Source organism: Chrysoperla carnea, chromosome 5 (assembly GCF_905475395.1).
Source record: "Chrysoperla carnea chromosome 5, inChrCarn1.1, whole genome shotgun sequence".
NCBI classification, from domain to species: Eukaryota; Metazoa; Arthropoda; class Insecta; order Neuroptera; family Chrysopidae; genus Chrysoperla; species Chrysoperla carnea.
The window spans coordinates 34,154,236-34,181,213 of NC_058341.1; the positions used below are offsets into that span (position 1 = coordinate 34,154,236).

The 26,978-nt window shown below is 29.1% G+C and overlaps 2 protein-coding genes across 2 annotated transcripts; one reads left to right on the top strand and one right to left on the bottom strand.

Moving 5' to 3' along the window:
• Window positions 1-1,841: 1,841 nt before the first annotated feature.
• Window positions 1,842-4,447, bottom strand: LOC123299891 (flocculation protein FLO11-like). Its single transcript, XM_044882296.1, has 2 exons — window positions 4,382-4,447; window positions 1,842-4,280 (listed from the first exon to the last, which is right to left on the bottom strand). Exons 1-2 carry the CDS (start codon window positions 4,395-4,397, stop codon window positions 1,912-1,914), a joined length of 2,385 nt encoding a protein of 794 aa, XP_044738231.1. The 5' UTR covers window positions 4,398-4,447; the 3' UTR covers window positions 1,842-1,911.
• A 9,923-nt stretch (window positions 4,448-14,370) lies between these two features.
• On the top strand, window positions 14,371-16,516 carry LOC123301127. Its single transcript, XM_044883860.1, has 4 exons — window positions 14,371-14,530; window positions 15,862-15,949; window positions 16,010-16,136; window positions 16,389-16,516. The coding sequence occupies exons 2-4, from the start codon at window positions 15,875-15,877 to the stop codon at window positions 16,514-16,516; spliced, it is 330 nt and encodes a 109-aa protein (XP_044739795.1). The 5' UTR covers window positions 14,371-14,530; window positions 15,862-15,874.
• Window positions 16,517-26,978: the final 10,462 nt, after the last annotated feature.

The following is a 26,978-nucleotide window of genomic DNA, read 5'->3' on the forward strand; positions in this document are numbered from 1 at the left end:
TTGATGCTTACTTCGAAATATAACGATTTAACAAGTTTTTTTTTTTTGGATTCATTGATCAATGGCTTCTTGTTTCTATATTTATATTATATTAGGGCGAGAAAGCCTATTAAAGAAGTCTTTATATATAAGAATTCCGGAGCTTTTTAAAATTCATTTCAAAATGGAGGTAAAGTAAATAACCCATACTTCATTTACCCTTTCAGTTGTGTATTAGTATAAATGGCGATAAAATTTTAGAAAATAAATTTTAAATAGGCATAGTTCTACGACTAGACAGACTAGTTTCTTTTTTTTCAGATTTTATTTAATGTAGTAAGGTTTTTGAATTCTTTAATTTTTTATTTTATTTAGACTTTTTACATACGACTTTTAAGGGTATCTCCAAGCAGAACATCTTTTACTTGGAACATTTTGTTACAAAAACTCTTTGTTGAAGAAATTTCCAGCAAGATTGTTAAAATGGGACACTCGACTTAAAAATTGCCCTTTTCGGAGTAAAAGATTCATAAGAAGAATGTCAGTTGATGATAATATTTTTTATATTTATTTAGTTCTTTTTTTCTAAACATTTGTATTTGTTTTTCATATCTACTATTATTATAATTTATAATAATGTAATAAATCCACATATGTACGATGATGATGGCTTATTACAATATTTGAATGATAGTTATAATAATATTATTACGTTATCAATATTACACTAAATACTTTATTATGACTTTAGAAATACTCTAGTGATGTTAGATATGTGTATATACCGACAAAGGCAGGAGTGCTTTTTGTTATATGCCGCAAACAACTGCCGTTTTATTGATAACTCGATGATAACGATGTATTTAACAAATAAATGCATATAAACTATATCCTATTGGATTGCCTTGTTAAAGGTAATTCAGGGCTAGTTGGATAGCTTTTTTGATACAAAGACTTATTTTGATCCTATAAATATGATTCGACCATAATACTCGAATACTTTACAAAATTAATTATTATTAATTTTAAACAAGTGAAAACAAACAATTGACTGAGTTAATTATTGAAATTATCTGTATAGAAAGTGTTTAATATCAGTGATTGCGATATTTTTTTATAAATTAATTAGTTAGTTTTTATAACTAATTATTTTTTTGGTTTTCGAAAATTTTGTTGTTGAAGCTACATGCAAATTTTCAATTCCCTATCTTTATTGTCTTGGAGAAAATGCACACCAGAGTTTTGTCCTAATTTGCGCCCTCAAGGAAAAACAGTGATTTTTACGAAAAATGTTTCAAACAAAAGTTGTTTATTTTTGTATAAGGAACATTTTTTACATTTAAACTTTTGTTCTATTTCTAACGGTTTACAAGAGGAGTTCTACGGACCCAAGCCCCAATATGTTGGTCATTTTCGAACTCTTACGCCCTGTTTCACTTTTTACGCCCTGAGCGCCATATAAAACTTTCTTTTCGTTTCTCCTTTAGTATCTTTTTTCGTTTTTGAGTCATCGTGTCCACAGACGGACAGACAGACAACCGGAAAAGAACTCTTTAGACGATTTTATGAACACCTATTCCAAAATTTTGTTCGTAGCACCATTTTTTTAAGCGATACTAGCTTGGGACTAAACTTAGTATTCCTTGATATATATTACATATATACAGGATTTAAAACTTGTGAGCAGTAGAGCACCATTAAAAGTCTTATTTCCCCTTTATTTTACGTTCCTTACTTTGCTTTTTATTGAAATAGGATTGATTCAGTGTGTAAATATATTTAAAGTTTTTTCGCATTTTATAAAAAAATTCTTTATTATTTTAATAATTTATATTTTTTATTTAAGAAAAATTGTTACTTAATTGCTAATTTTTATTATAATTTAAATTTTTATGGCTTCATTTTTTTTCGAAATCTTGGCTTAAGAACGATTTAAGATTCACGATTTGTAGAACATCGAGCAATTGCTGGCCATTCGCACCGTTGAGCGGCTTGACTCCATTCTGTTGTAATTGGACAAGACATTAGAACTGGTTTTCCATTATCACATTTGTAAAAGTGATGGCAATCTTCTGCGGGGAACATATCCTCAAATATTCCATTATGAACTGGACAAGTTTTTTGCACTGGTTTGCTAGTAGGCGGTTGTGGGGTTGGTGTCGATGTTTCTGGATAAGAAGTTACAGAGCATTGGGCTGTTTCTGGCCACTCACATCGTTCCAGGGTTGGACTCCATTCTTGACCAGCAGGGCAAGGGATCAAAACCGGTTTTCCATTATCACATTTGTAGAAATGTTGACAATCTTCAGCTGGTAAAAATACATCCTTGCCTGGTGTATTGTATGGTGGGCATCCACTTGGTCCAGGTTTTGTTGTTGTTGGAGTTGTGGGCTTTGGAGTTGTTGAACTTGTTGGGGTAGGTGTTGAAGGAGTAGAAGTTGTAGGGGTAGAAGTTGTAGGATTTGAGCCTACTGAGCATTGAGCAACCTCAGGCCACTCACAGCGTTCCAATACTTGACTCCATTCTTGACCAGGAGGACAAGGAATCAAAACTGGTTTTCCATGATCACATTTGTAGAAATGTTGACAGTCTTCAGCTGGTAAAAATGCATCTTTTCCCGGAGTATTATATGGTGGACATCCACTTGGCCCTGGTTTAGGAGTGGTTGAGGTTACAGTTGGTGTTGGATTATGAGGGTTAGAAGTTACCGAACATTGAGCAGTTTCTGGCCACTCACAACGTTCAAGTGCTTGACTCCAGTCTTGACCAGCTGGGCAAGGAATCAAAACTGGTTTTCCGTGATCACATTTGTAAAAATGTTGACAGTCTTCAGCTGGTAAAAATACATCTTTGCCTGGTGTATTGTATGGTGGGCATCCACTTGGCCCAGGTTTTGTTGTAGTTGGAGTTGTAGGCTTTGAAGTTGTTGAAGTTGTTGGGGTAGGTTCTGTAGGGGTAGAAGTTGTAGGAGCTGAGCCTACTGAACATTGAGCAACCTCAGGCCATTCACATCGTTCCAATACTTGACTCCATTCTTGACCAGGGGGGCAAGGAATCAAAACTGGTTTTCCATGATCACATTTGTAGAAATGTTGACAATCTTCAGCTGGTAAAAATGCATCTTTTCCCGGAGTATTATATGGTGGACATCCACTTGGCTCTGGTTTAGGAGTGGTTGAAGTTACAGTTGGTGTTGGGTTATGAGGGCTAGAAGTTATTGAACATTGAGCAGTTTCTGGCCACTCACAGCGTTCAAGGGCTTGACTCCATTCTTGACCAGCTGGGCAAGGAATCAAAACTGGTTTTCCGTGATCGCATTTGTAAAAATGTTGACAGTCTTCACCTGGTAAAAATACATCTTTGCCTGGTGTATTGTATGGTGGGCATCCACTTGGCCCAGGTTTTGTTGTAGTTGGAGTTGTAGGCTTTGAAGTTGTTGAAGTTGTTGGGGTAGGTGTTGTAGGGGTAGTAGTTGTAGGATTTGTGCCTACTGAACATTGAGCAACCTCAGGCCACTCACATCGTTCCAATGCTTGACTCCATTCTTGACCTGCTGGGCAAGGAATCAAAACTGGTTTCCCATGATCACATTTATAAAAATGTTGGCAATCTTCTGCTGGTAAAAATACATCTTTTCCTGGGGTGTTGTATGGTGGGCATCCACTAGATCCAGGTTTTGTTGTTGTTGGAGTTGTAGATGTAGTTGGAGTAGGTGCTTTAGGGGTAGAGGTTTTAGTGGTAGAAGTTTTAGAAGTTGTACCTACTGAGCATTGTGCCACCTCAGGCCACTCACATCGTTCCAATGCTTGACTCCATTCTTGACCAGGTGGGCAAGGAATCAAAACTGGTTTCCCATGATCACATTTATAAAAGTGTTGACAATCTTCAGCTGGTAAAAAAACATCTTTTCCTGGGGTGTTGTATGGTGGACATCCACTTGGTCCTGGTTTTTCCGAAGTAGGTTCATCAGTTGTAGTGGAAGTATTCGGAGGAAGAGTTTCATAAGATGTTGAAGTTGATGTAGATGTAGAAGTTGTACCAACTGAACATTGAGCAACTTCCGGCAACTCACAACGTTCAAGTTCTTGACTCCATTCTTGACCTGGAGGACAGGGTCTCAAAACTGGTTTACCGTGATCACATTGATAATAATGTTCACAATCTTCAGCTGGGAAAAATACATCTTTTCCCGGAGTATTGTTTGGTGGACAGTCATCGAGAGCATTTGAATACCCAAAATGTTTTCCTTGTATTCCACTAACAACCAACAAAGTGGCTATTAAAGTAAATAAAATGTGACCTGCAGGAAAAAATAGACTCTTAAAAGATGCTTTTTATCCGTTAGGATCCTGCTAGATCGTTTATTTTAAATTTAAAAATCTAAAATTTCAAATAAATTACCTGCCATTTTCCACATTCAAGCTTTTATCACTAGCACACTTCGACACATTAATAAATAATTTATGATATTATTTACCGAATTTATATTCTTTAATTCAGATAATCTTGTTTATCAATTTTTATGTATCTTAAGTAGTTTTATTAATGATAGAATTTAAAAAATTAATTTTTATATTGATGAATATAAACTAAAAATCAAATTATAAAATTGTCAGGCATGAAAAGGAAATTAGTGGTAAGATTAGAAGTATTAATTATTTGAAAATTACAATTGATGATCTAAAACACGAGTGGGTCCTGAGATGATGTAATTTTTATAATAATCTATTGCGAAATACTAATCATTATTGATAACTACTATGAATTTTGTAGTCTCTGCAAGCGTCAAATTTTATGTACAATTAAAATCGAAGCCAAGAATATATTCCTTTATACAATATTTTAGAAACACAATTTAAGTTTATAACATTTTGACTATCAAACATAGAAGAACTACTTTTATATAATCTTAAATTTATACCACAAATTAAAAAAAAAAATTTTTGAGAGTTGAACGACGAAAACATTTGGAAATGTGTGCATCTCGATTTGTTTTTACCGATAATGATTCTAGAAATATTTTTTTTCCAAAACTGAGCCTTTTAGTTTAAAATAGCAAAATGGACTGTATAAGAGCAGCAAATGACACGAAATAGTTGATTTCAAGACGGCTTGATTTTAGACATGCCATTTCTTCTTAAAATAAACTAAAAATGAAGCACATCTAGTAGCTCAAAACTGTAAAAACGGTTTAAAAAAACGTGAAAACTTCGACTTTTGTTGCCATTTCAAGACATTAAGCACGGGACTGATTTCATTAAGATAATAAAAAAAAAAGTTTTCAAATCATTTTCATGTGGCTGAAATTTTAATATGATTTAGTTTTATAATTGATATAACTTCAATTTGCCAGACTGAAATTTAGTTGCAGAACTAGGACGCAATATTTTGCAATGCCTATGATTTAGATTAGAATTCAAATAAACAGCCTGTATATTATTTCCTGTTTTCGTATAAATGAAGTATTTATGTCATTAATAAGAATCTAGGATTTAATTTTTCAATTGAAAACATGTTCATATCTTTGCATTCAATGAAATACTTAAAAAGTCGATGAATTTTTTTTTATTACAAAGTATGAAAATGGCAATTTATTTATAGTCTAAGGACAAAGTATATTTAATGACATAAAAGAGTAACTTTTCGAGAAAATTTCGATTAAACGATACACGTATCTGTTTTATATCTACTTTCACGTTTGTTAAGTTAGTTATATTTTAAATAAAACGCATGATTTATTATAATTTTATAAAATAACAGCGCTACGGTCGATTTAGCTCTCTCCTTCTTCTACTATGCTCCCTGCCAATAGCCTATAAATACTCCACAGTTCAGAAAAAGATTTATTTATAAACTTATTTTCTTGTACTACAGTATAATATTCCAAATTCATGAGATTACTCCAAAGTAAGCTAACTTAGAAAGGGAACTACTTGAAACATTCAAAGTTTATGTCATATACCTTTATTGCTCATAAAATCCTTCTATTTTTTGAGTCCTTGGCTTTAGGTTTTTCATGATGTAACAGTTGGCAGGTATTAATTTTAATGTTGCCTTTTTCAAACAAAACATAAAATATTTACATTTTTATAAGATTGATTTGTAAACCTTTTTATATCATTTTTAACGATTCCTTTTAAAATATTGTTAAAAATTTTTATTATTTTCTGAACATCGCAAACTCCAGTGTATATCGTATTTCTTTAAAATTTAATTTTATTACATGTGACCACTGTTATTTTACACTGACTATAAAGGTGTACTATTATTATTATTGATAGTGTTATTTTCGAAGAGTTTACACGTTAACGTGAAAACCTTAACATTATTTCAGGATATTTACACGTTAATGTTGTTATTGCAATTAATTCTAGTTTGGTCAATTGAGTTCTTAAATTCAAAATAAACTATTACTGAAAATGAAAGGTATGTCATTTATGTACAAATATCAAGTACCAACGGCTTTTTTTTATATACTTCTGCAATTAAATATCAGAAATCAATTTTAATTTAAATAATAAGTTTCAATTTTCGCTAATAAAAAAAGTAGCATATAGCTTAACACATATCAAAATCAGTTTTTTTTAACAAATAACTAAGATTTACTAACATTTATGCCATGATTTGTCACACTTTTGCATTTGTGCTGTAATCTTTAAACGAGATAAAATTTTAAAGCATTAGTTTTTTGCAACTATAACTATGATTTCATAAATGGCATTAAGTATTGTAGTAAAACAGGAGTCGGAACTATGATGTCGGAATGCTACCTCTATTAAATATTTGGCATTCAATTTTAGCCGGCTCTTATAATTTTCATCCACAATCATTTCATCAAGAAACAAAGATTAAAAGTTTATTTATTCGCAAATGCAACCTGATCACAACTGAGCAAAGGTTAAATGTTCAGATAAGACTGGTTACTAAATAAATTTTTCCATTTCAAAAACTTGTCTTTGCGTGTTTTGAAATACGTTTTACTGGATGACAAAACAAAAGATGGCGTGTGAATAGTTACAACCTTTTATTTTAAATTTTTATATTCAAATATAACTACTTAAAAATGTTTTTTTATTTTTTAAAAATCACCTGTGTGACGGTTTAAGTACATTCATATAAAATGTGTGCATAAAAATTCATTTTTAACACAATAAAAAAACATAAAATTTGTATTTATTGCCATAGTTTTTTATTTATTTTATTTTTGTTCAATATATATCCTTTTTTTTGAAAAGTGCATTTCGTAGAATTTTTAGTAAATCTGGTGCAATTTCTGTGTATAAAATAATTTTTTTTATGTTTTCCATCATACTTTTATACTGTCTTCCTTTTTGATATACGCACCTTCTAGTAGATATGCATATACCTGATGTACAGCAATTATACTTCTATAAATTCTAGTAAAATATTTTATCACTATAATTAAAAGTGCAGTTTCAAGGCCATTTGACCTTGATTTTCAAATGATAATGAAAATTTAAATGAACTAAAAAGTTTTTAATAGAAACGGTGTACGAAAAAAATGTTTATAGAAAAAATGGCTTTTTTAACTTTTTAATTTAAAGTGCTTTGCTATCTCTTACCTTTTAGGATCTAAAATGATGATTCAACCAACTCGAAGTACTAGGTTCAATCTGATGTCAAAACATAATGTCCCAAATCAAACTCTGCAACTTTTGTTTCAGATATTTTGTGATTGTTTAGTTTCAGTTTGTTTAAGATATTTTTTGATTGTTTAGCCTTGTAAACCCTGTCGTATGTATTATAAATATTGTAGCCTAGTGTGTTGATGTTAGTTGCTGTACTCCTCCTAAACAGACGGATGAAATTTTTTGTTTGCGTTCAAGTGGATCGGAGGACGGTTTAGATTTGGTGCACTACAACAATTTTTGAGCGTTCCGCACTAAAAAAATTAAATTTCGTTAAATGGTGGGAGCGCATATAAATCACATACTACATTTTATTACAAGTTACTATGTACTATGTATTTTTAATAGTGTTAAGGTATTATTTATGATTATTCAGGTATTATGAATAATTATTTATTAGAGCAATATACGAGCACAGCGAGCTCCAAAATTTGAGTTTATTAAGATGGAATGGGGCTCAGTGGGATGGGTTTAGCGGGCCTGAGGGCATGAGTTGGCAGGTGGACTTTATGGGCTTAGCGGGCAAGCTAAGCATAGTATATGTATTAATGAATTGGAGTTACGTTTCCACAGGACAAAGTCTTTCGGGTCCGTTAGTATACGTATAAATTTTAAGTGAAATTTCAATACATTTTTTCCTCCGGGTATTTACTCTGATTTCGATTATTACTGTAAAAAAACAATTAAAACTGTAATTTTCAAATTTAGAATATAAGCAAGGTATATAATGCCATCTTTTGAAGAACTCATACAACAAGTACTTTAAGTTAGTTATGTAGAGATGCTTAAGTCTAAATAGACCTAGCCAGCCTCTTTGGTCCATTACTGTAAAATATCTTATAACAAAGATCATCTTAGCTGCTTAAGTCACAGATATATACATACATCATAGACTTCTACTAATAGATGGCAGGCAGATTCTTATAACTTTTAGGTGTATGAATTTTGGTACTAAAATCCTTTTCTAACATAAAATAAATAATTAAAAATATAAAAAACCAAAAACCCCACTGAAATTAAAGAATGCACTAAAAATTCCCGAAACCATATTGAGAATAAAAAGAGTTAAACACCCGCTAAAAATACCAGATAAAAAATCTAATAAATTCCTGATTCCTTAATTTTTTTTTTAATTTAAAAACCGGGTTTATTTAATGATTGAATGCATATAGTTTCTGAAATATCATCCAAAATAATATTCAAAAAGCGATTTCTCGATAAAAAAAAAAGAAAAGTTGATTTCCATCAACAGTGGGCTGTAATTTACTATATAAAACCCAAAATCAGAAACCAAATTTTATTTTGGATCTTATAATTTCTAAGTTTAATTTTTCAATTTCTATTTTCAACAATTCTATGTTATTACTTTGATGAATGATGAATTATATTAAGTAAAAATGCAAATCAACTTCTATATTACCGAATCTCGAAGTATAAATTTACATCTAGAAGAGGCTTAATTTCTGAAAAAATGTCATGCTCTTTATTTTCTTCATAGAAAAATATCCTTTTGTTGAATGAAACAGAATTATGAAATATATCGGAAGTACTTATAATAACAACAAACTTTTCAGAATCAATAAAATGAATGGTACGTCAGTATATTCCCTAAATAGTTAAATTTAATATAAATATTAAATTACCCCTATACATTTTCTGGATACATAATACATACACTCCGCCTATTCTACTCCCGTTACTATGACTACTGCTTCTAGAAACACCCATTTATTATCACCCCTATTCTAGTGCTGTATATTTTCCAAGTATCTGTATCATTTTCACATATTTCATAAAACCTAACTTTTCGTGTTACGTTTAGTAAACTTTGTAAATGGAGAAATTAAAAATAAACCAAAAACCTCTGAAAATATTTATAATTAGTTTTAATTGTCATCCATTAACTTTGAGTACCAAAGCGCGTTATTTTACTACGGTTTTTCAGAAGAGTAAGAAATTATCTTCAAAAGTGAAATTCTTACCAAGCATCAGAACACTTCGTAAATTTGGTAATTATTAAGTAAAATAGGTACGATTTAAGGAGAACTTGGAGAACAATTTCCGGTTTTTTTGAGGATCCATTTTGTTTTTGTTGCAAAATATGGGTTAGTGGCAAGAGCTTGGAGTAAATATTCTAACCTCCTTTCTACTCTCTTATGTAGATATTACATACTTTCGAAAATTGGAAAATAATTGGGAAGTGTCATTTTCATAAAAGGATATTTTAATAAGAAATATGTATATAATGAGGAGGAAATATGACTATAGTGATGAAGCTCTGCTACTTAAGAGTTTTCTGGAACTATGTTCTTTATCGCACGATATTTATTTTGCTGCTTGGGAGTTAAAACCAAAAAATCTGTAATAGACACCAAAAGGCCAACATCTAGTTTACCTAGGAAAATAAAATCTTTTCAATCGATTCAGGTTGCCATGAATTTTGAGTAAATGCAAAAATCTTTTTGTAACTGCCAATTTGTTTGTTTTGTCAAAATTTTATGTTTTATCATTTACAAAAAGTGAAAGTTATCAGAAGTTAAAGAAAACAAGGAAAATTTTAAAGTAAGAACAATGTAACTTTTATGTCATAATAAATATCCTAATCAAACTAAACGTAATGTACTCACATATTGGGTTAGCTACTAAATCAAAAGTATGCCTTTTATAAACTAATACTATAATTATTTCATACAGTAAACTAAGAAAACTAAAAGTAACTATACAATTAAATTCTTTAAAAGTATTTGACTCTTAAAATTAATAACTTAAATTTTCAGAAAAATATCTGGTAATTAATAAGAGTTAACGCTACATTTATAATGTACCAAGGTACGAAAGGAATATAGTTCCTACCCGGTGTCTCACGACATATCTCGACTTTTTTTTTATACGTTTGTTCTACAAAAGGCACTAAAAATTATATTCTTCCGAAGTTTCTTTCCAAAAACGGGATTTGTAGTTCACAATTCCATTTATTGCCGTGTAGGTGAATTTTACGTAGTTATTACCGCAATATTTTTTTTTTAATTTTTAAATTTACTACGTTTAAGCCAATTTCTCTACTTTGTGATATATCCATTTTTATTACTAATAAGACGCCATCATAGTAAATACTCATAAACAGTAAATCAATGAAGCCCTATATTTAAAAAAATATATAAATTAAAACTACCATCAACATACTGTTTATTAAGCCTACATATTACGGGAAGGTGTAGTACCTAGAATCAAAATTTACAATTATGTGTTGTCCGAAGTCATGCATTAAAATATAATGGAAACTGTCTCTGTTTATATAACTTTAATAAATATATATATTATTCTTGAGTATTAAAATATTCAACAACTATTTACTAAAATGTGTGAATCATGGTACATGATGTACAAACATGCACCTAGAATCATCCCACCGACGAAACCTTAAGGTTAACGTTCACTCTAGCCAACTGTAACTCGTTACAGTTCTACCTAGGGAATAGCATCATAGAATGTAATAAGATTAAAACATTGTCAATTCCTAGCGTTTCTCTGAAAGGCATTCACTACTTACTCTAAGGATCTAGAAACTGGTATTTTTAATGACTCGGAGCGAATGAATCTTTTTTCCCATTTATATTTCGCTTACCCGATACCTATACTTCGAAACCCATAAAAATATCAGAATATAATTGTAAAATTTAATGCATACATAATACCATGTATCAATGATACATTATGTTCTTAGATTCAAGGTTTATCACTTTGCTTATTTGAAACTTTACTTCTTCAAAATTCTATGTTTAAAAGTGTTATAAAACTTACCCATCAACAACCAATGATTTATGTTGAGTCCGATAAATAAAGCAATAAACAACTTTCAGCTTGTAAATAAACAGTCATGTCAGAAGAATCAATTTTTTTAAATACTTTTTGCTAAAATTTTTATTTTATGTATTCGAAATAAAACCACATTGACAATCAGTCTTTAGTCTACCTACATTCTCATGAAATTCCATTCTTTGAATATGCTGTCCAATAAATATCAGTATCTCACGATGATCTACAGAATGATGTAAGGTACATCGAACTCAAGGTACTACATGGTATCCTATTATATAACGTGAAAACCCTCTTGTTATCCTGATTAAGAAGCTTGCCCATTGATTATGTCACAATCGATAATAATAAAGTAACTCTAATAATATTAGAACTAATATAATCAACCATGTTTATTCAATGTTTTTATTATATTTGAATAAGATAAAGTAAATATCACTTACTATCGAGAATGATAGAATATTGGAATAGAATGTATAGTAAAAACAATATTTCGTGAAATCGATTTAAACAAGATATTATACTCGAAACAGAATGAAGATTATTTTTATTAAAGAGGTTTGAAGTGTTAACAACTCGTGAAAAAACTTTCCTCAAAAGCATTTAAGAAAAACTGCTAAGTCAGAAGTATAATCACCAAAAATTTTCGTCATCAATATAAGTAATTATTTTTTACAATAAATATTTTCTAATTTTTTAAGCGTTTTTTTTTTAGTTTTTACGATTTATAGTTCTCAAAGATTTAGATAAGTTAACATGGCATATAGCTATGTTATAGCTGGACAGGCTTTGACTTTGTTATACTCGTTATGGCTTTTAACAAGAATGGTATGTTCGCAAGTGATGAAAATAGTTTAAATACAGTATCTACCTGTTTAGAATCTAAACAGAAAATAGTTTACTGTTGTTAAAACGATTACAAGAATAATTTTAATTTACTATACACATATTTGGGGGTGGAGATAATGTTTTTGGGAATAATTTTCTTTGGTTATTCATTCATGTCTGAGTTTCTTCGCGGGTTACTTTGAATTGAGGATTTTAATAATGGAAAAGACCATTGCTTTTCAAAAAGAATTAAATTTGTATTGAATTAAAGCAAAAAGTCCTCTAAATTCAAATTACTCCCTTAAATTTACTGGGAAATCCTCTAAGTTGTCAACACTCTAGGTTTGTGCGTGATTATTTGCGCCAAAACAAAAAAATTTCATTGATTTTCTTTATAAAGTAATGTGATGCTATATCTCAAACTGTGTTTAATACCTTCCAATAATATAAAATAGTAAACAAACAAACAAAACTATTAAATTTAATTAAATTACTATATAGGTACATGTATTATATGTTAAATAATATCATTTTTGTACTAAATTACCTAATTAAATATATCTGCAATCAATAAATTGGTACAAAATAGGAGGGAGCTATCTATCTGATTTAAATTTGTAACAATTTATCTGCCATATGCGACATCTTTAAACGTTTGTACCATTAGACTCCGCAAGTTTTCATGCCCATAAAAATTGTAATAACTACTTTGGACATACAGTCAATGGAAATTATCAAGTATATTATCAAATTCTGTAATAATATATTTCGTGTACAAATAAATATGTCTTTGGTAACTCATCATATAACTGATCTCGAAACACACTATTGAAGCTTTTTTATACACACTTAACGAAGTTGTGAAAGTCAATTTAACTAAACTCATTTTCATCTTAAACAATTTTCCAACTCTATAACTGTGAACGTAAATTTCTCTGTAAAAATTAAACTCTTAAATCTGATCCAAGCGGAACTATAAGTTTAATGATGTAATTCGTTTAATTATATATTTTTATTGAGGTCATAAGAGAAGTTCGAAAATTTATAATAAAGACATCGTTAAATTGAATCCATAATTTGTTAAGTCAATAATTAAAAAGTAGTAATTATTAAAATATACCTAAATATTTCCCCCCTTTTAAGCCCCTACTTTTTTATAACAAATTTATGTTTTAATTTGCGTTTTACCAGGGCCCAGAATTAACAGTCTAATTTATTAAATAAGCGAGACCAAGATTGAGCTATGGCGAAATATTACAAGGTCAAAATAATCAGGATAAAAATATACAAAACATTGACAACCACTTAACATGGTCATATTTAGAACACGCACTTGTTGATTTCACACATTATAATCTCATTTTAAACAGCGATTATATCACAAAAGTAGTAATCATCCAGAAGATTGAAGTTTTATAGAGAACAAAAAACATTGACCATTGACTTTAAAAATTTTTATCTTCTCTTTCTCTTAAATTATTATACAATGTATATGAAATATACCAAGGTATACTAAGTTTAGTTCCAAGTTTGTAACGCTTAAAAATATTGATACTAAGAACAAAATTTTGGTATAGGTGTTCATAAAATCACCTAATTAGTCCCTTTCCGTCTGTCCTCTGTGGTCTATCCGTCCGTTATCACGATAACTCAAAAACCAAAACAGATATCAAGCAGAAATATAGTGTGCTTAAGACGTAAAAAGTGAGGTCAAGTTCGTAAATGAGCAACATATGTCAATTGCGTCTTGGGTAGGAGCAATTTTGTAAACCTTTAAAGATGGAACAAAAGTTTAAATGTAAAACTTTTTGTTTGAAACATTTTTTCGTAAACATCACTGTTTACCCGTGTGAGCGAAAATTATGCGCAAATTGTATAGTATGTATTATATGGGAATATCAGTTATATAAGTGTGACATGTATGCATGTGTAATGTGACAGAGTAATCAACACTGTCTACACATGGTATTACAACAATTTACTCAGTTAATTGTTTATTTTCACTTGTTGTCTTAATAACATTAGGCTATTTAACCAATGATTAAATTTAACAATTTCTTGAATATGAAATACAACTAGTTTAGTATTCGTGCATTATTTTAGACGTTGCTATTTACACACTCTGGGAAAGGTCCTGGTGGATGAACATTGAACAATGTCTAAAGAAATTTTGTAATTGATTTAAATAACTTCCTGTGAGGTATAACCGAGGATCGAGGTGAGACTCGATTACCTCGTAGTGTCGGAGTAAAACTAGGTACTAATAAATCAGTTTTATTCCAAGTACAAAACAGGTAATATTTTTTTTGATTATATTCGTGTTGGAAAGCATAATAAGTCTATTATCATATCATGTAGGTATACTATGTTTAGTCCCAAGTTGAAAAGTCCATTTTCGATTGTCCGTCTGTCAGCTCGTCCGTAAACACGATAACTGAAATAATATGACCAACACAGGTTAATTGAATCTTGGGTCTGTAAGATCCATCTTGTACACCATTAGAGATAGAACAAAAGTTTAATAGTGAAAAATGTTCTTTTTTAAAAAGTAAACAACTTTTGTCTGAAAAGTTTTCTCGGAACCATATGATCAGTTATGTGTGTGTGACATCACAGTCCTGTTATATTTACTACTTTACTTACATGACGTAAACAAGCAAACGATTGCGTAATCAACACTGTCTATATATAATATTTCAACAATTAACAGATGTCATTGTATAATTATTTAAAAATATAATTATTTTAAATTTTAATTAATTAATATAAATTTATTTAATTAATTTAAATTTATTTGTTACAATTTTGTTTATAACCCTACAGTTTACTTAATACGGGCAGCGTAAAATTACTGTTTGTCTGAATATTGTAAAGTGTTATAAGGTAAATTACGGTACATTTATTATAAATTAAACTAGCACTAAATATGCTTAATTTTCAACACAATTTTCTATTTTCCATTTAGTGTAACATGGTTCTAACTTAGTATTAAACTAATTTAGATCTCAAAAAATTTTTACTATAACTTTTATTATTTAATTTAATTTCACCGTCGCCTTAAATGATGATGAATATTCACCGGGAAGTCAGAATTATTGACTCCGATAACATTCATGGTTCTTGCAACTTTTGTGACATTCTCTTTCGATTAAATTGAATAATGCAATAATTACTAAATAATTTCTAAAATCTCAGGGGTCGTCATACAAATTAATATCGTTAATAAATTCCTTTTCCACAAATATCGAATATGCTGTATTTTACTGCTGTATTTTGTGCATTTTATGATATTGTATATTTTTCAATTTTTGTAAAATCTTTTGTGCTTGATTACACTTACCCTCCCTTTCCATGAGTGCAATTGCCACCTTTCCCATATCCTTTTTTGTTTTCTACACGAATATTTTGTTTGTATCCCATTTGTAAAAATTCAATTTTGGACTAACGTTACATCAAGTTTTTAGTCCGTTCCTTTGCTCACCGTATAAAAAATATATAATAATTCTTGATTTGGACTACCGTAAGGCTCAATAAAGTTCTTGATTTATAAAGTAGGTACCCATGTATAGTTTCCTCTCCATTTTTCAGGAATTTCGTCAAAATGGTTTGCCGTTTGTCAAGTTGTTGTTGCTGTTCACTACGAACGGGAACTTTGATTCTTGGGTATTTCGGATTGGTAATATTTACCATAATTCGCATCCACTAGTTAAATAAAGTGCTTTGTTACCTTTTTCAGATTAGCGGTATAATCACATTTTTCGATACTATAATTAATTTAGGATATATTTTTGTAAATGGCGGGTTAGAGTTTTCTAACGAGATACCAGACGGGGATCATAGCGCCTTTGCAACGTTGGCTACATGTAAGATAATTACTTTTTATAAATAATACTAATAGACTTTTTATAAATAAATACACATTGATTCTACATTTTGGGCGTGAAAACGAAACAGACAGACAGAGTATTTTCTTATTTATAATATTAGTTTGGATGAGCACCAAATTTTAAGCGTGTACCTTATTACTTAAGTTGGAACATATTAAAACTTTGGTTTAATCCTACGAACCTAAACATGTTTTTAAATTTATGAATGTATTTTTTTTCCTCTTTCAGGCGTGGAAATCTATTATATCATAATTCTGGTTATATGTATACAAGGTGTTCTATTTAATTATTTATTATTGATTGGGATTTATAAGGTGAACTATAAAATGTTTTTCATGTTTGGTGATCGAAATTAATTTTTATTTTTATCAACAGGAAGAACCTAAATTAATTAAGTTTTGTTTAATTACTTCAAAATTATTTAAGATTTACGGATTATTGGTCTTAATTATATTAATCATGTTATCTTACGTACCAGACATGATTGAGGAATTAATTGGAAATTTATTAAAATTTGGTATTTATGAACATTATTTTAATTTTAAAATTTATAAATAATAGATCATTCGTCATTTTTATTGTTTCGCTAAGAAAATACTTGAAAGCCTCTTATGATTATCATTTTTCTGTTTTAGCATTCCACATATTTTTTTCATCGGTATTTTATAGCTACTATTTACAAGTTATAGGAAATGTAGAAAAAGAAAAGAAGTCACAAAAAGATGATTCCAATACCCCTCACAACACTTCTCAACACTTATCTAACGAAAATGATGTTTTTGTAAATGTAACTTTATAATATACGTATTGTATTTATATCTCTATATCTCTATACATTATAAATGCGAAAGTAAGCATGTTTGTTTGTTTGTTTGTTTGTTTGATTGTTTCTTTGTTTGTTACGCTTTCACGCTAAAATTAGTGAATGGTTTTTAATGAAAGTGTACAGCAATCTAGCTCATAGTTCAGAATAACACATGAGATATGATTTATAGAGATATATTAATAAAAAATAATAAAAATTTAAAAATTAATCTAATTTGACATTACCATAAATTACAGATGTGTAGGGTACTTTTAAGACAGTCCCAATTTTTTAGACCTAGACGTTTAGAAGCTTGGAATGTAAATTATTGGAATATTTAGAAGATAATCGTGAATGACTTTATCGAGTGATAGAATGAGTGTCAATACATAGGCTGATAACTTAACATTACAAGTCTGAATCTATTATAATATTGAATGTGTATTTAAGATAAGCTAATTTAAAGTTTCTGGGAAGTCCTTCGTATTCATTCCGTTTACAACAGATCGTTTTGTACGATGTCCTATGTCCTTCCATACAACCGAAATTTTACCTCGCCTATCTCACAAAAGAGTAAGATTCAAGTTGCATTTTATCGCAATATATCCCGTAGTTATAGGAACTGCGTGGTAAACAAGATTTTTCAATAGAATATTACCACTTGTATTTGTCTATCTTAGTTTAACACATGGGCAAAAGTATCGAAATACAAATAAGTGAAAACAACCGAAAATGGGCTAATTAGGTAATTTTATAAACACCTATAGCAAAATTTTGTTCATAGCATTAATATTTTTAGGCGTTACAAACTTGGGACAAACTTTATACCATGCATACATGTAGTATACCTTGCATATTACATATATGCATGGTATAAAACTTAGTATACCTTGCATATTACATATATGCATGGTATAACAATAAAAAACAGTACTATAGTTGCAAAATGTTCTTAGACATTTAAAAAACTTTAAAGCATTCAATTACTTATTTTCTTTAATTAAGTAATGAAATAGGTGACTCAAGAAATATTTACTTGTTATAAGAACATCAACAGCCAAGTAGATGCGTTTATTTCAACCCAGTAATTTTTTTCACTATGTAGTTTATACAAAAAACTAACGTCGTTGATTTTTCAACGTGTTAAACCCGTAATATTTATATTAGAATCATCTTTAAGATATGGTAGATAAGTTTATTTATTTGTTTAAAATAATTATGCGATGTTTTAGTTATCAATTATTCAATAAATTTTGAAAATATCACCTACACAATTTCAATTAGCAGGTGGTAAGTAATAACAATTATTGACACCTTGCGTATCTGGTGTTTATTTTGACATTAATTATATGATTGTTAAGTCTGATACGTTTTTATATTATTATACGTTGTTCTACTGACACTTTTTTTTATCGAAAACTTTTACTTTGAATATTTTTTACTCCTATTCGTTAATTAGATTCAACCCGAGAACATTGGTTTCCTTAACTGGAAATAGAAGTTGAGGGGACCTAGTGTAGTGTACAGTTTAGTCCTTCACCGGGGCCAGTTGAAGATACAGCGACGTGAAGTTAGTGTCCAAAAGAATCTTGAAAAAAACGTTATAATATCGTAAAAAAATACGTATTTATCAAACATAAATACATTAGGATAAGGTGTACCAAGAGTCAAATGTACCATGAATTATTCCGTAGTTTATTGGCAGATATTGATATTTACTGGGCCATTGAAATAAGAATATTTTATTAGAATGCAGGTATACTGAAGACTGGATGTTAATGTGTTTTTTTTAATAAACTAAAAATTAAAAGTTTTATCAAAAAGTAAAAATATTGATTCTTCTGACTGTCTATTTACAAATTGGCCAGTGTTTGAATGCAATTGTTTCATAACCCACACTCAACATAAATCATTGATTATTGATGAGGATTTCTTAAAATATTGAAATTAGTTTTAACGGCTGCACGTTTAACAGCTAGACTCATATGTATAGTCAGTTACATCGGTGGTTTTATATTTGTTTTATCCTTGGTGAAGTTGTTATAACACATATTCCAGTTTTAAACTGAAATTTTTAAGGGGTAAAATTTCAAATACACAATGTGATGTACCTTGGGTCTAATAACACAATGTACCATTGATGCATAATATTATATATGCAATAATTATATTCTTGTTTTTTACATGTAAAAAGAAGTATCATTTAACCCGAGTTTATGAAAAATATCAGTTGAGTCTGTTAATGAACGCTTAAAGTAGTGGATACTTGTTTGGAGAATAGTGTTGGTTTTAAATAATTCTAGTGAAATTTTGGAGATAGAAAACAGACTGATGGGTTGTAGCATTATCTTATCATGGTACATTGGATAAATTTGCGAATTAAAAATACTTCATTATTTCACTGATAGACTAGGCACGCTAATATCCATAGATATAATGGAGAGTAGGTGAGGGCTGCTACCCTCATCCATGTTTTTATGCCAGTGTTTCTAGAATTCTCCCGCCTTGGATCGAAAGCTGGCGCTAAAAGCTTAACTAATTCACTAAGTAATTACGCATACCTTGTTGTTTTTTAACACTTTCAAAGTGATTAAATTAATTTATATTTATACAAATAAGGGCATAATTTATGTAGTTGTAAGTAGTTAAAATAAATATTTATCACTGAAAAAAAGTGAGAAATAAACTCCCTGAATAAAAGCATTTTATAAAAATGCAGATGTTTTTAAATTGTTTATTATTAGGTACTTGTTTATCTAATTTGTAGATTTTTATTTATGAATTTAGGTGATATTTGAGCAGTAAATTATAAAAATATATTGACAATTTAATAGGTAAACAACATTTTTGATAATCATCTATAACAACACAGGCTGATTTAAGTAACATTTACATGGAGTTTTAATTATTTATGGTCTCTTTATTTTGACTCTTTTTTGACTTTACCATTTGTTATGGTTTAACGTACCTATCAATATATTTTTTATGTTTAATTTAAATATTTGATTGCATTAACTATTAAAACCTTAAGCATTGTTGTTATGTAACAATTCCGTCCTACAAGGTGAATTTTAGATAGTATTACAGATATTTAACTAATCTTTACATACGCAGATTGAACGTTCAATAGAACCTGATTTTCGGAATTTTTTTAATTAAAATTACTCGAGGAAAACAGTATAACAAAAATAACACTCTTTGCTTTGCTAGTGTACAATTCTCCTACTTAAATAAGATTTGTAAGCTCAAAGTTCCTGGGCTCAAAAATGCTATATTAGTTTTAATATATACTAAAAAAATTGTAAAAATCACTCTTATCTCCTCATTCGTGGCTAGAATTTTCTCACAGCATATATGTTGTCGCTGGCTAAACATCGATACAAATCATATTACCAGAATTTTATTTCGATTTGACCTGAATTGGCGTTTGCCTTCACATCGTTTTTTGAAGGTTATTATGAGAAACTTGTGGAAACAAAACTGTTAAACTTTGGGATCTCAAAATCATGACACAATACTTTACATAAATAAAAAATAAATGTTAACTATCATAAAGAATAAGTCAGATGGTGAACTATGTTTAAATCGTCCAAGATCTCAAATACTTCTTTATTACTTTTGTTTGAACCTTATTCAATTCAAAAATATTTCCCCAATTAAAGCTGAAAATTCATCTGCAAATTTTACTTAATATTTACTCGCATACAATTAACTTTATTATGATACCTATATCACTTTTATGAGATGAATGTATTTGTTGAAAGTGGAATAACTTTTCTGTTTTAAATGGTAAATATTAAATGACAAAAAGGTATCATTAGTCAAATGAATTAATTTATTAGAAATGATATTACATATGTTAACATTTGTTAAATCATGTACTGAACATCCTGCTTAAGTGTAAAATGAGCAGTTACCAAACGGTATGAAAATATAAACATGTAGCGACCTAGCAACAAATTGAACAGTGATTTCTAATACAGGATGACCAAATGAAGTTAATGCATTTTAAATTTGATGTAAAAGCAAAACAATGTGAGCCATCAACATGACATAAGATTTTACCATGGCATTTGAAAGGTACAATAATTTAATTTAAATCGATACCTCGTAGAGGTTGCAACAAGGCTACTTTCTTTTAGAATTAATATAATCCATTCACATTTTTATACCGAACTGTTAATTTTTGTAAGTTTTAACATATCATTTTACTTATAAATTTACGATTTTTTCGTGAAATAATAAATTTGCTCGAATTTACAGGAATGTACTCCATTCCATCCCACTTTCCCTTAGATAAGCAAACTTTACCTTTTTTTCCTCAAATTGAATCATTTGCATGCGGCAATGGGCAATTTAAAATTATGTACAAAGAAAAATCTTCTAATACATTTGTAAGTAATAAAAAATTTAAAAAACTGGTAAAAAATAAAGTGCCATTTGAACTAACGCGGAGTGTGCTCCGCCAAGAACTATGTTACGCCATTTGTAAAAATTGTACATATATTTTGGGATCCGAAAAAAATATCAATGGTACCTACTACACTATAATTGATGCTTGTTGCGCACACGGTATCTTTTCTAATTAAGCGTTGTCGTATTGGTTCCATTTTCTGATCGAAAACCTGTCAATCAGAAAACGTTTTGTACCAAAACTTCTTGTACAAGGTACAAATATTGTACTCAACCTATAAAACTTTTGCATATCCCTAAATTCACAATTAGGTGTTTCACACTGGGACTATTTTTATCCAATAATTTTTTTTGCAATCTTTAGTTTCTACGACAATGGCTCTCAATACAATAATAATTGAGAATACATGTTCAGATAATACGATATCTTTATTGAAGTATGTAAATATCAAAGGTTTTCAAAAATGTAGTAAAATCTAGTTATTTGAATGTTTATCATATCTTAAAAAAGTACTAATACTTTTTGAGAGTTATATTCAAATGAATACAATACATAATGAAAATTATATTAAAAAATTTAAGAGAATATTTTAAATTATGCAAATTTTTTTCCCGTACTAAAAGTACAATACTAAACGCCCAGCTCATCAAAATACTATCTTTCTTCTTTCTGTAGAATCAAGCCGGGACACGTGAAGCAAAATACATATATGCTTTTTTAACGTCAATTGTGTGCATTGTTGTGGAAAAAAAAAGATTTTGTTGTCTACTATCTCATTTCATTACCTTTACTGTCCTTTAAAATAAAAATCGCTGAATACACGAAATCACTTACAATTTCCTTGTTATATTATACAATTAGATTATCCTTTATAAATACAGGATTCTTCAAGAAGTTACTTAATTGGAAGACATTATATCCACAAAAAAATTTTCCACTTGCCATATCCAAGATGTTAACACTTAAATGAGTGAGACGTGTATTTTAAGAACACCATATAAGAGTAATCTAAAATTTAAAATAAAAGAAACAGTGGTGAATTTGTAGGATATGACACCCTATTCCTTAGACGTCCGCTTTTTCTTTATAACGACTTTTTCGGTTACATAGATCGGCGAATTTTAATAATAATTTTAACAGTCAAAATAAAGCATCCCTTTAAATTTGGTCTCCCCATAAATGTTACTAGTTTATACGGACTTAAACCGAAATTAGATGAAATTGAAGTTTTAAAAATGAGAACTTTTTGAAGGCAACATATATTTCGCCGTTTGATAATCACTGTACTACCTCCAATTAGGAATTTAAAAGGATTCACATCGTATGTATTCATATTTATATTATACAAGACAACCGCAATTAATAATTCTGTTCTATCGAGGTTACTTAATTATCATAAATTATGAATATAATACTAATAAAGATTTCAAAAGAAACGGAAATGATTTGTAAATATTTTGTATTTTATTTTTTATATTTATAGATTCAAATATCATAAAGATATTTTATAATGTATTTTAATTATATCTAAACTGTTTTATTGTAATTAATTGATCTTTTATGTAAATATTTAGCAAATTTAGACCACATTCAGTCAAGTGACTGGAATCTATATATCACTTCTAAATACAGGTGAATGTTTTGTCTTTTATGCTGAAATTAGAAATCGTTATAAATCGATTAAAGGCGATATTTATTTCATTACCAATATTTGACTATCAATTAGAATTTCAAAAAAACTACATGCAAGTAGTTATTTACGATACAATTTAGACAAGAGTATTTGTTAATGTATACGCATGCGAAATTTGCTCAACGAATGCCAAGCAGAAGTACAGAAGTACGTAAAAAATGTGTTATCACACGTATATCATTCAAAACTTTATCTACGCCTCTAAAATTTGAAAATAATCGATAATTTAAAAGTAAATTTTGTCGTGGGTTACTATAGTAACTTGTTTTTAGTCGAGATTTTGACTGTAATTTGGCTAATTTGAGTGCTTCAAAATGATGTAATTACTTTTAAGCTAATTTGCTTGGTTGAAAGTGATTGCGGAAATGAACTATTTTTTACACGCAATGAGTGAGAAGAGTAGTTCTTAGCTCACGGACGTAGATATAATATTATCAACTACTAGGTCGATCATCATGTATGATATCAAAATTAGACTTCATTTCGGTTGTTGACTTCTAAAATAATGGGGCGTAAATTTGGATAAATTGTTTAAGAATTTGTAAGGGATAATTAGTGCTCATATGTTATGTGGCCAAATTTTATGCTCTTTGACAAAGGTTTTTTAATTATTTCAGTCTAAATACCTCCTATATGTGGACATATACACACATTTTAATGTACATATTTCGATACTTTGTTAGACTATGCAACTTCTTAAACATTCATGAACCAAAAGTTGTATGCATTATGAACAAGTTTCCTTTTGTAGGTTTTTTTTGTGTACTTGAATTGTACTCTGACCTAGTAAATAACACAAAAGCACAAAGAAAAAGTCATTGAAAGTTGGTTTCAGTGATCAGTTAAAGCTACACGTCCACGTACTTAAAGCCCTCAAGGAAAGATGGTGAATAAGGAGTGAGTAACTCTTTAAAGGAGACTTTTTCTCGCTTTTTACTTATATCTCAGTAATAAGTAATCCAGAAACCGTGTTTGTGCTTAAAATTAAAGAAGGTAAAACTCTTACAGAAAAGCTTGTAGTTAGTTTCTCATAATAATGTTTTCAAATTTTTAGGGTTTACAAAACATAGGTGTTCAAGAAACTAATTATTGGTGTTCTTATAGAAAATGCAGTGCATTGAAAATATTCAAATTTCCATCACATTTCTATATTTTAAAACTCATTACTTTTGCCTGTGTAAAAAGTTTAAATATTATTCTAAATTTTAAAATTATCGCTAGTATACGAGAAAAATTAACTTTTTGTAGAAAATTAGATGTTCTTCAATTTTCATTGTTACAACGGAACTATTTCATCAAATCCTAGCAATATTTAATGGTAAATTTTTTTCTAATTATATTATATTTGTTGTTATAAATAAATATGCTAGCATCTTAAGCAAAATAGTCCTAGGTAGAAAATTTTGAAAAATCGTAAGCAAAAAAAATCAGGTTTGATATAAAAATGCACCTAAAAGACGGTCTTCGAACCGAAAAGAAAGCTATATCTCTATATCTATCTGAGCTTTAAAAACTACTACGATTTTCCATCTACACTCATTTTCCAGTTCTTGTCAAGCAAAAATTTACATATCTTTAAAAAAAAAAACCTTGTTTTTCTCCCAAATCGTTTACACGCTTTGTTGGAATATCTTTAGTCCAAAAACTATATTGAATGTAATAAATACATTTACTTTTTACAAGATGTCACCAATTGTAAATACAATATGAAAACCCTTTAAAAAAATTATAATAAATGATGTTTTAAATATTTTTTTTTAATAAAGAGTAGTTTTTTTGTTAGTTTTGTAGAATGATTGATGGTTTTTCGTAAAATATATCATCTCTACTATATTTTTATTATATATATGTTATACCTTTTACATTTCCATAATAAAACAATAGATTATTAAAATAATGTCACCGTGTTTTTTAATATTCTTTTTTTGAGACTTTTTTTATATCCTTTAAATATATTTTTATCTGTTATTAATGATACTCTTTTAAGTATAATAACAATGCAACCTGGGCAATGTGTGTCGTTTCAATGCTTATTTATAGACGCATAATTTCAATGAGAAAAAATTTCCAATCGTGTGTATCATTCATTTTCGATTTTTATTAACTGACTTTTAGTATGTCCTGGTGGAATTTTGTAATTGATTTTAAACTATAACTTCCCAAGTGGATGACAATGCATTCATATAGCCCTAAAAAGCAGAAAAAAAATATACAAACAAATTTTTATGTACCATATTTTTATAACTGACTAACAAGTATAAAATAATAAATAACTATTAAAATATTTGAAAGGTTGGAAACGAAAAACAAGTAGCGCATGTATTTTCATTAATAACACAAGACGTAAAAACCCGCCAGGAAGGATATAGCTGTCGGAGGAGTTAAAAAATGAGCCACTTTTTACTAAACAGACCTCCATTGGTATTAAATTGGCGATTATTTTCTCTAACATATTCGGTAAATAAAATAGTTAGTAAAAAATGGTCAAAGACGAAAATCGAATCAAACACTTTAATTGAAAAAATTAAGACGTTTTCTTCTTTGTCTAAAAAAACTGTTTACTTTCTTGCCTGGGTTATTTATCTATAAAATTAATATCGCCCAGCTTTATTCGATAGATATTTAATGATTTTTAAAAGACATATTAAAAATTTTATTTGTGGTATAGACATAGTAGATAAAAATCTATATAATATTCTTTTATGTTTAAAATAAATTTTTGGTACTTATTAATTTCAAGTTTTGAAATATTCTTTATGTAGTTTTAAAAATCGTTTACAGTCTCAAAAATATTTTTTAAATCGAATATTCAAACTAAAGTTTGTAAAGATTCTAAGCCCACGCTGGTATTTTTCCATTTTCCACTTTCCACAGTCTCATCACTGCACTAAATGTCTTCTTTGATTTCTCAACTTTTCCTCTAATATTTGATATTTCATTGCTCAAGATTTTTAAATTTCTCAGCCAAAATTGTTGGTATACACTACATAAAACTCAGTTCATAGCTGTTGATCAGAATAATGCGTTCAAAATTGTAGGTAAAACAAAATCTTTCAACACTGAGGTTCCGGCGGACATTGATGTAATACAATTTCAGATTAAACGTTTTGTCAAAAGTTGTTTTATTCAATACCATCGTACACTGTGGATACATGTTGTGCTTATAAACCCGGTTTGCCTTGTTTGACGTGAACATATTTCCGATACAAAAACTTTGCGTGCTTCCTTGCGCCAACACCATTATACATTATTTCATCAGGTCATTTTTTATGCAAAATCCACACAAAAAGCTTTAATTTCTACTTAGATTGATCATCAAGAAAGTATACAGGGGTCTATTCAGATAGATAACTTTTCAGGTAAGAATTATAACATTTATGATTTTTTTAAAAATGGTATTGATAGGTAGAATAAGATCTCCGCTTTCCAAAGCTATATGAATAGATTTTTTGAAAAATTAACTGCATTATATCCTTTTTTAATCTAAAAATTTTCAGTTCAGCTAGAGTCGTAGCTATGAGTGGGAAACATAATAGATGAGCCATAGCATTAGCCTGAATAAAACTGCTTCAGTTGGAAGATATGTAACAAATTATGGAGCTTTTTAATAGGAGCTGAAAATTCCTAGTTGAAAATTTGCAAATGATTTCTATGGAAATTCATACGATTTCTGAATAGAAAATCGAGTTATTATTTTTTCGCTCTAACCAACTTGAATCATTTTAAAATCTATTTTCTTGATTTATAACTTAAGGTAGTACTATCGATAATAGACTTTGCATTCAGAATTTAATGAAACTTGGTATAGTTGTCCATTAATTTATTATAATTAACCAGTAAAATTTTTAGGGGCTTTCAGAGAACTGAAAATCTGAAGGTCCAGTTTTGTGAAATAAAATAAAATCT

Coding starts and splice junctions, on each gene's coding strand:
- LOC123301127 (XM_044883860.1), top strand. CDS start 15,875: ATGGTTTGCCGTTTGTCAAGTTGTTGTTGCTGTTCACTACGAACGGGA. Junction 15,950..16,009: donor TTCTTGGGTATTTCGGATTG/GTAATATTTACC, acceptor TACCTTTTTCAG/ATTAGCGGTATAATCACATT. Junction 16,137..16,388: donor CTTTGCAACGTTGGCTACAT/GTAAGATAATTA, acceptor TTCCTCTTTCAG/GCGTGGAAATCTATTATATC.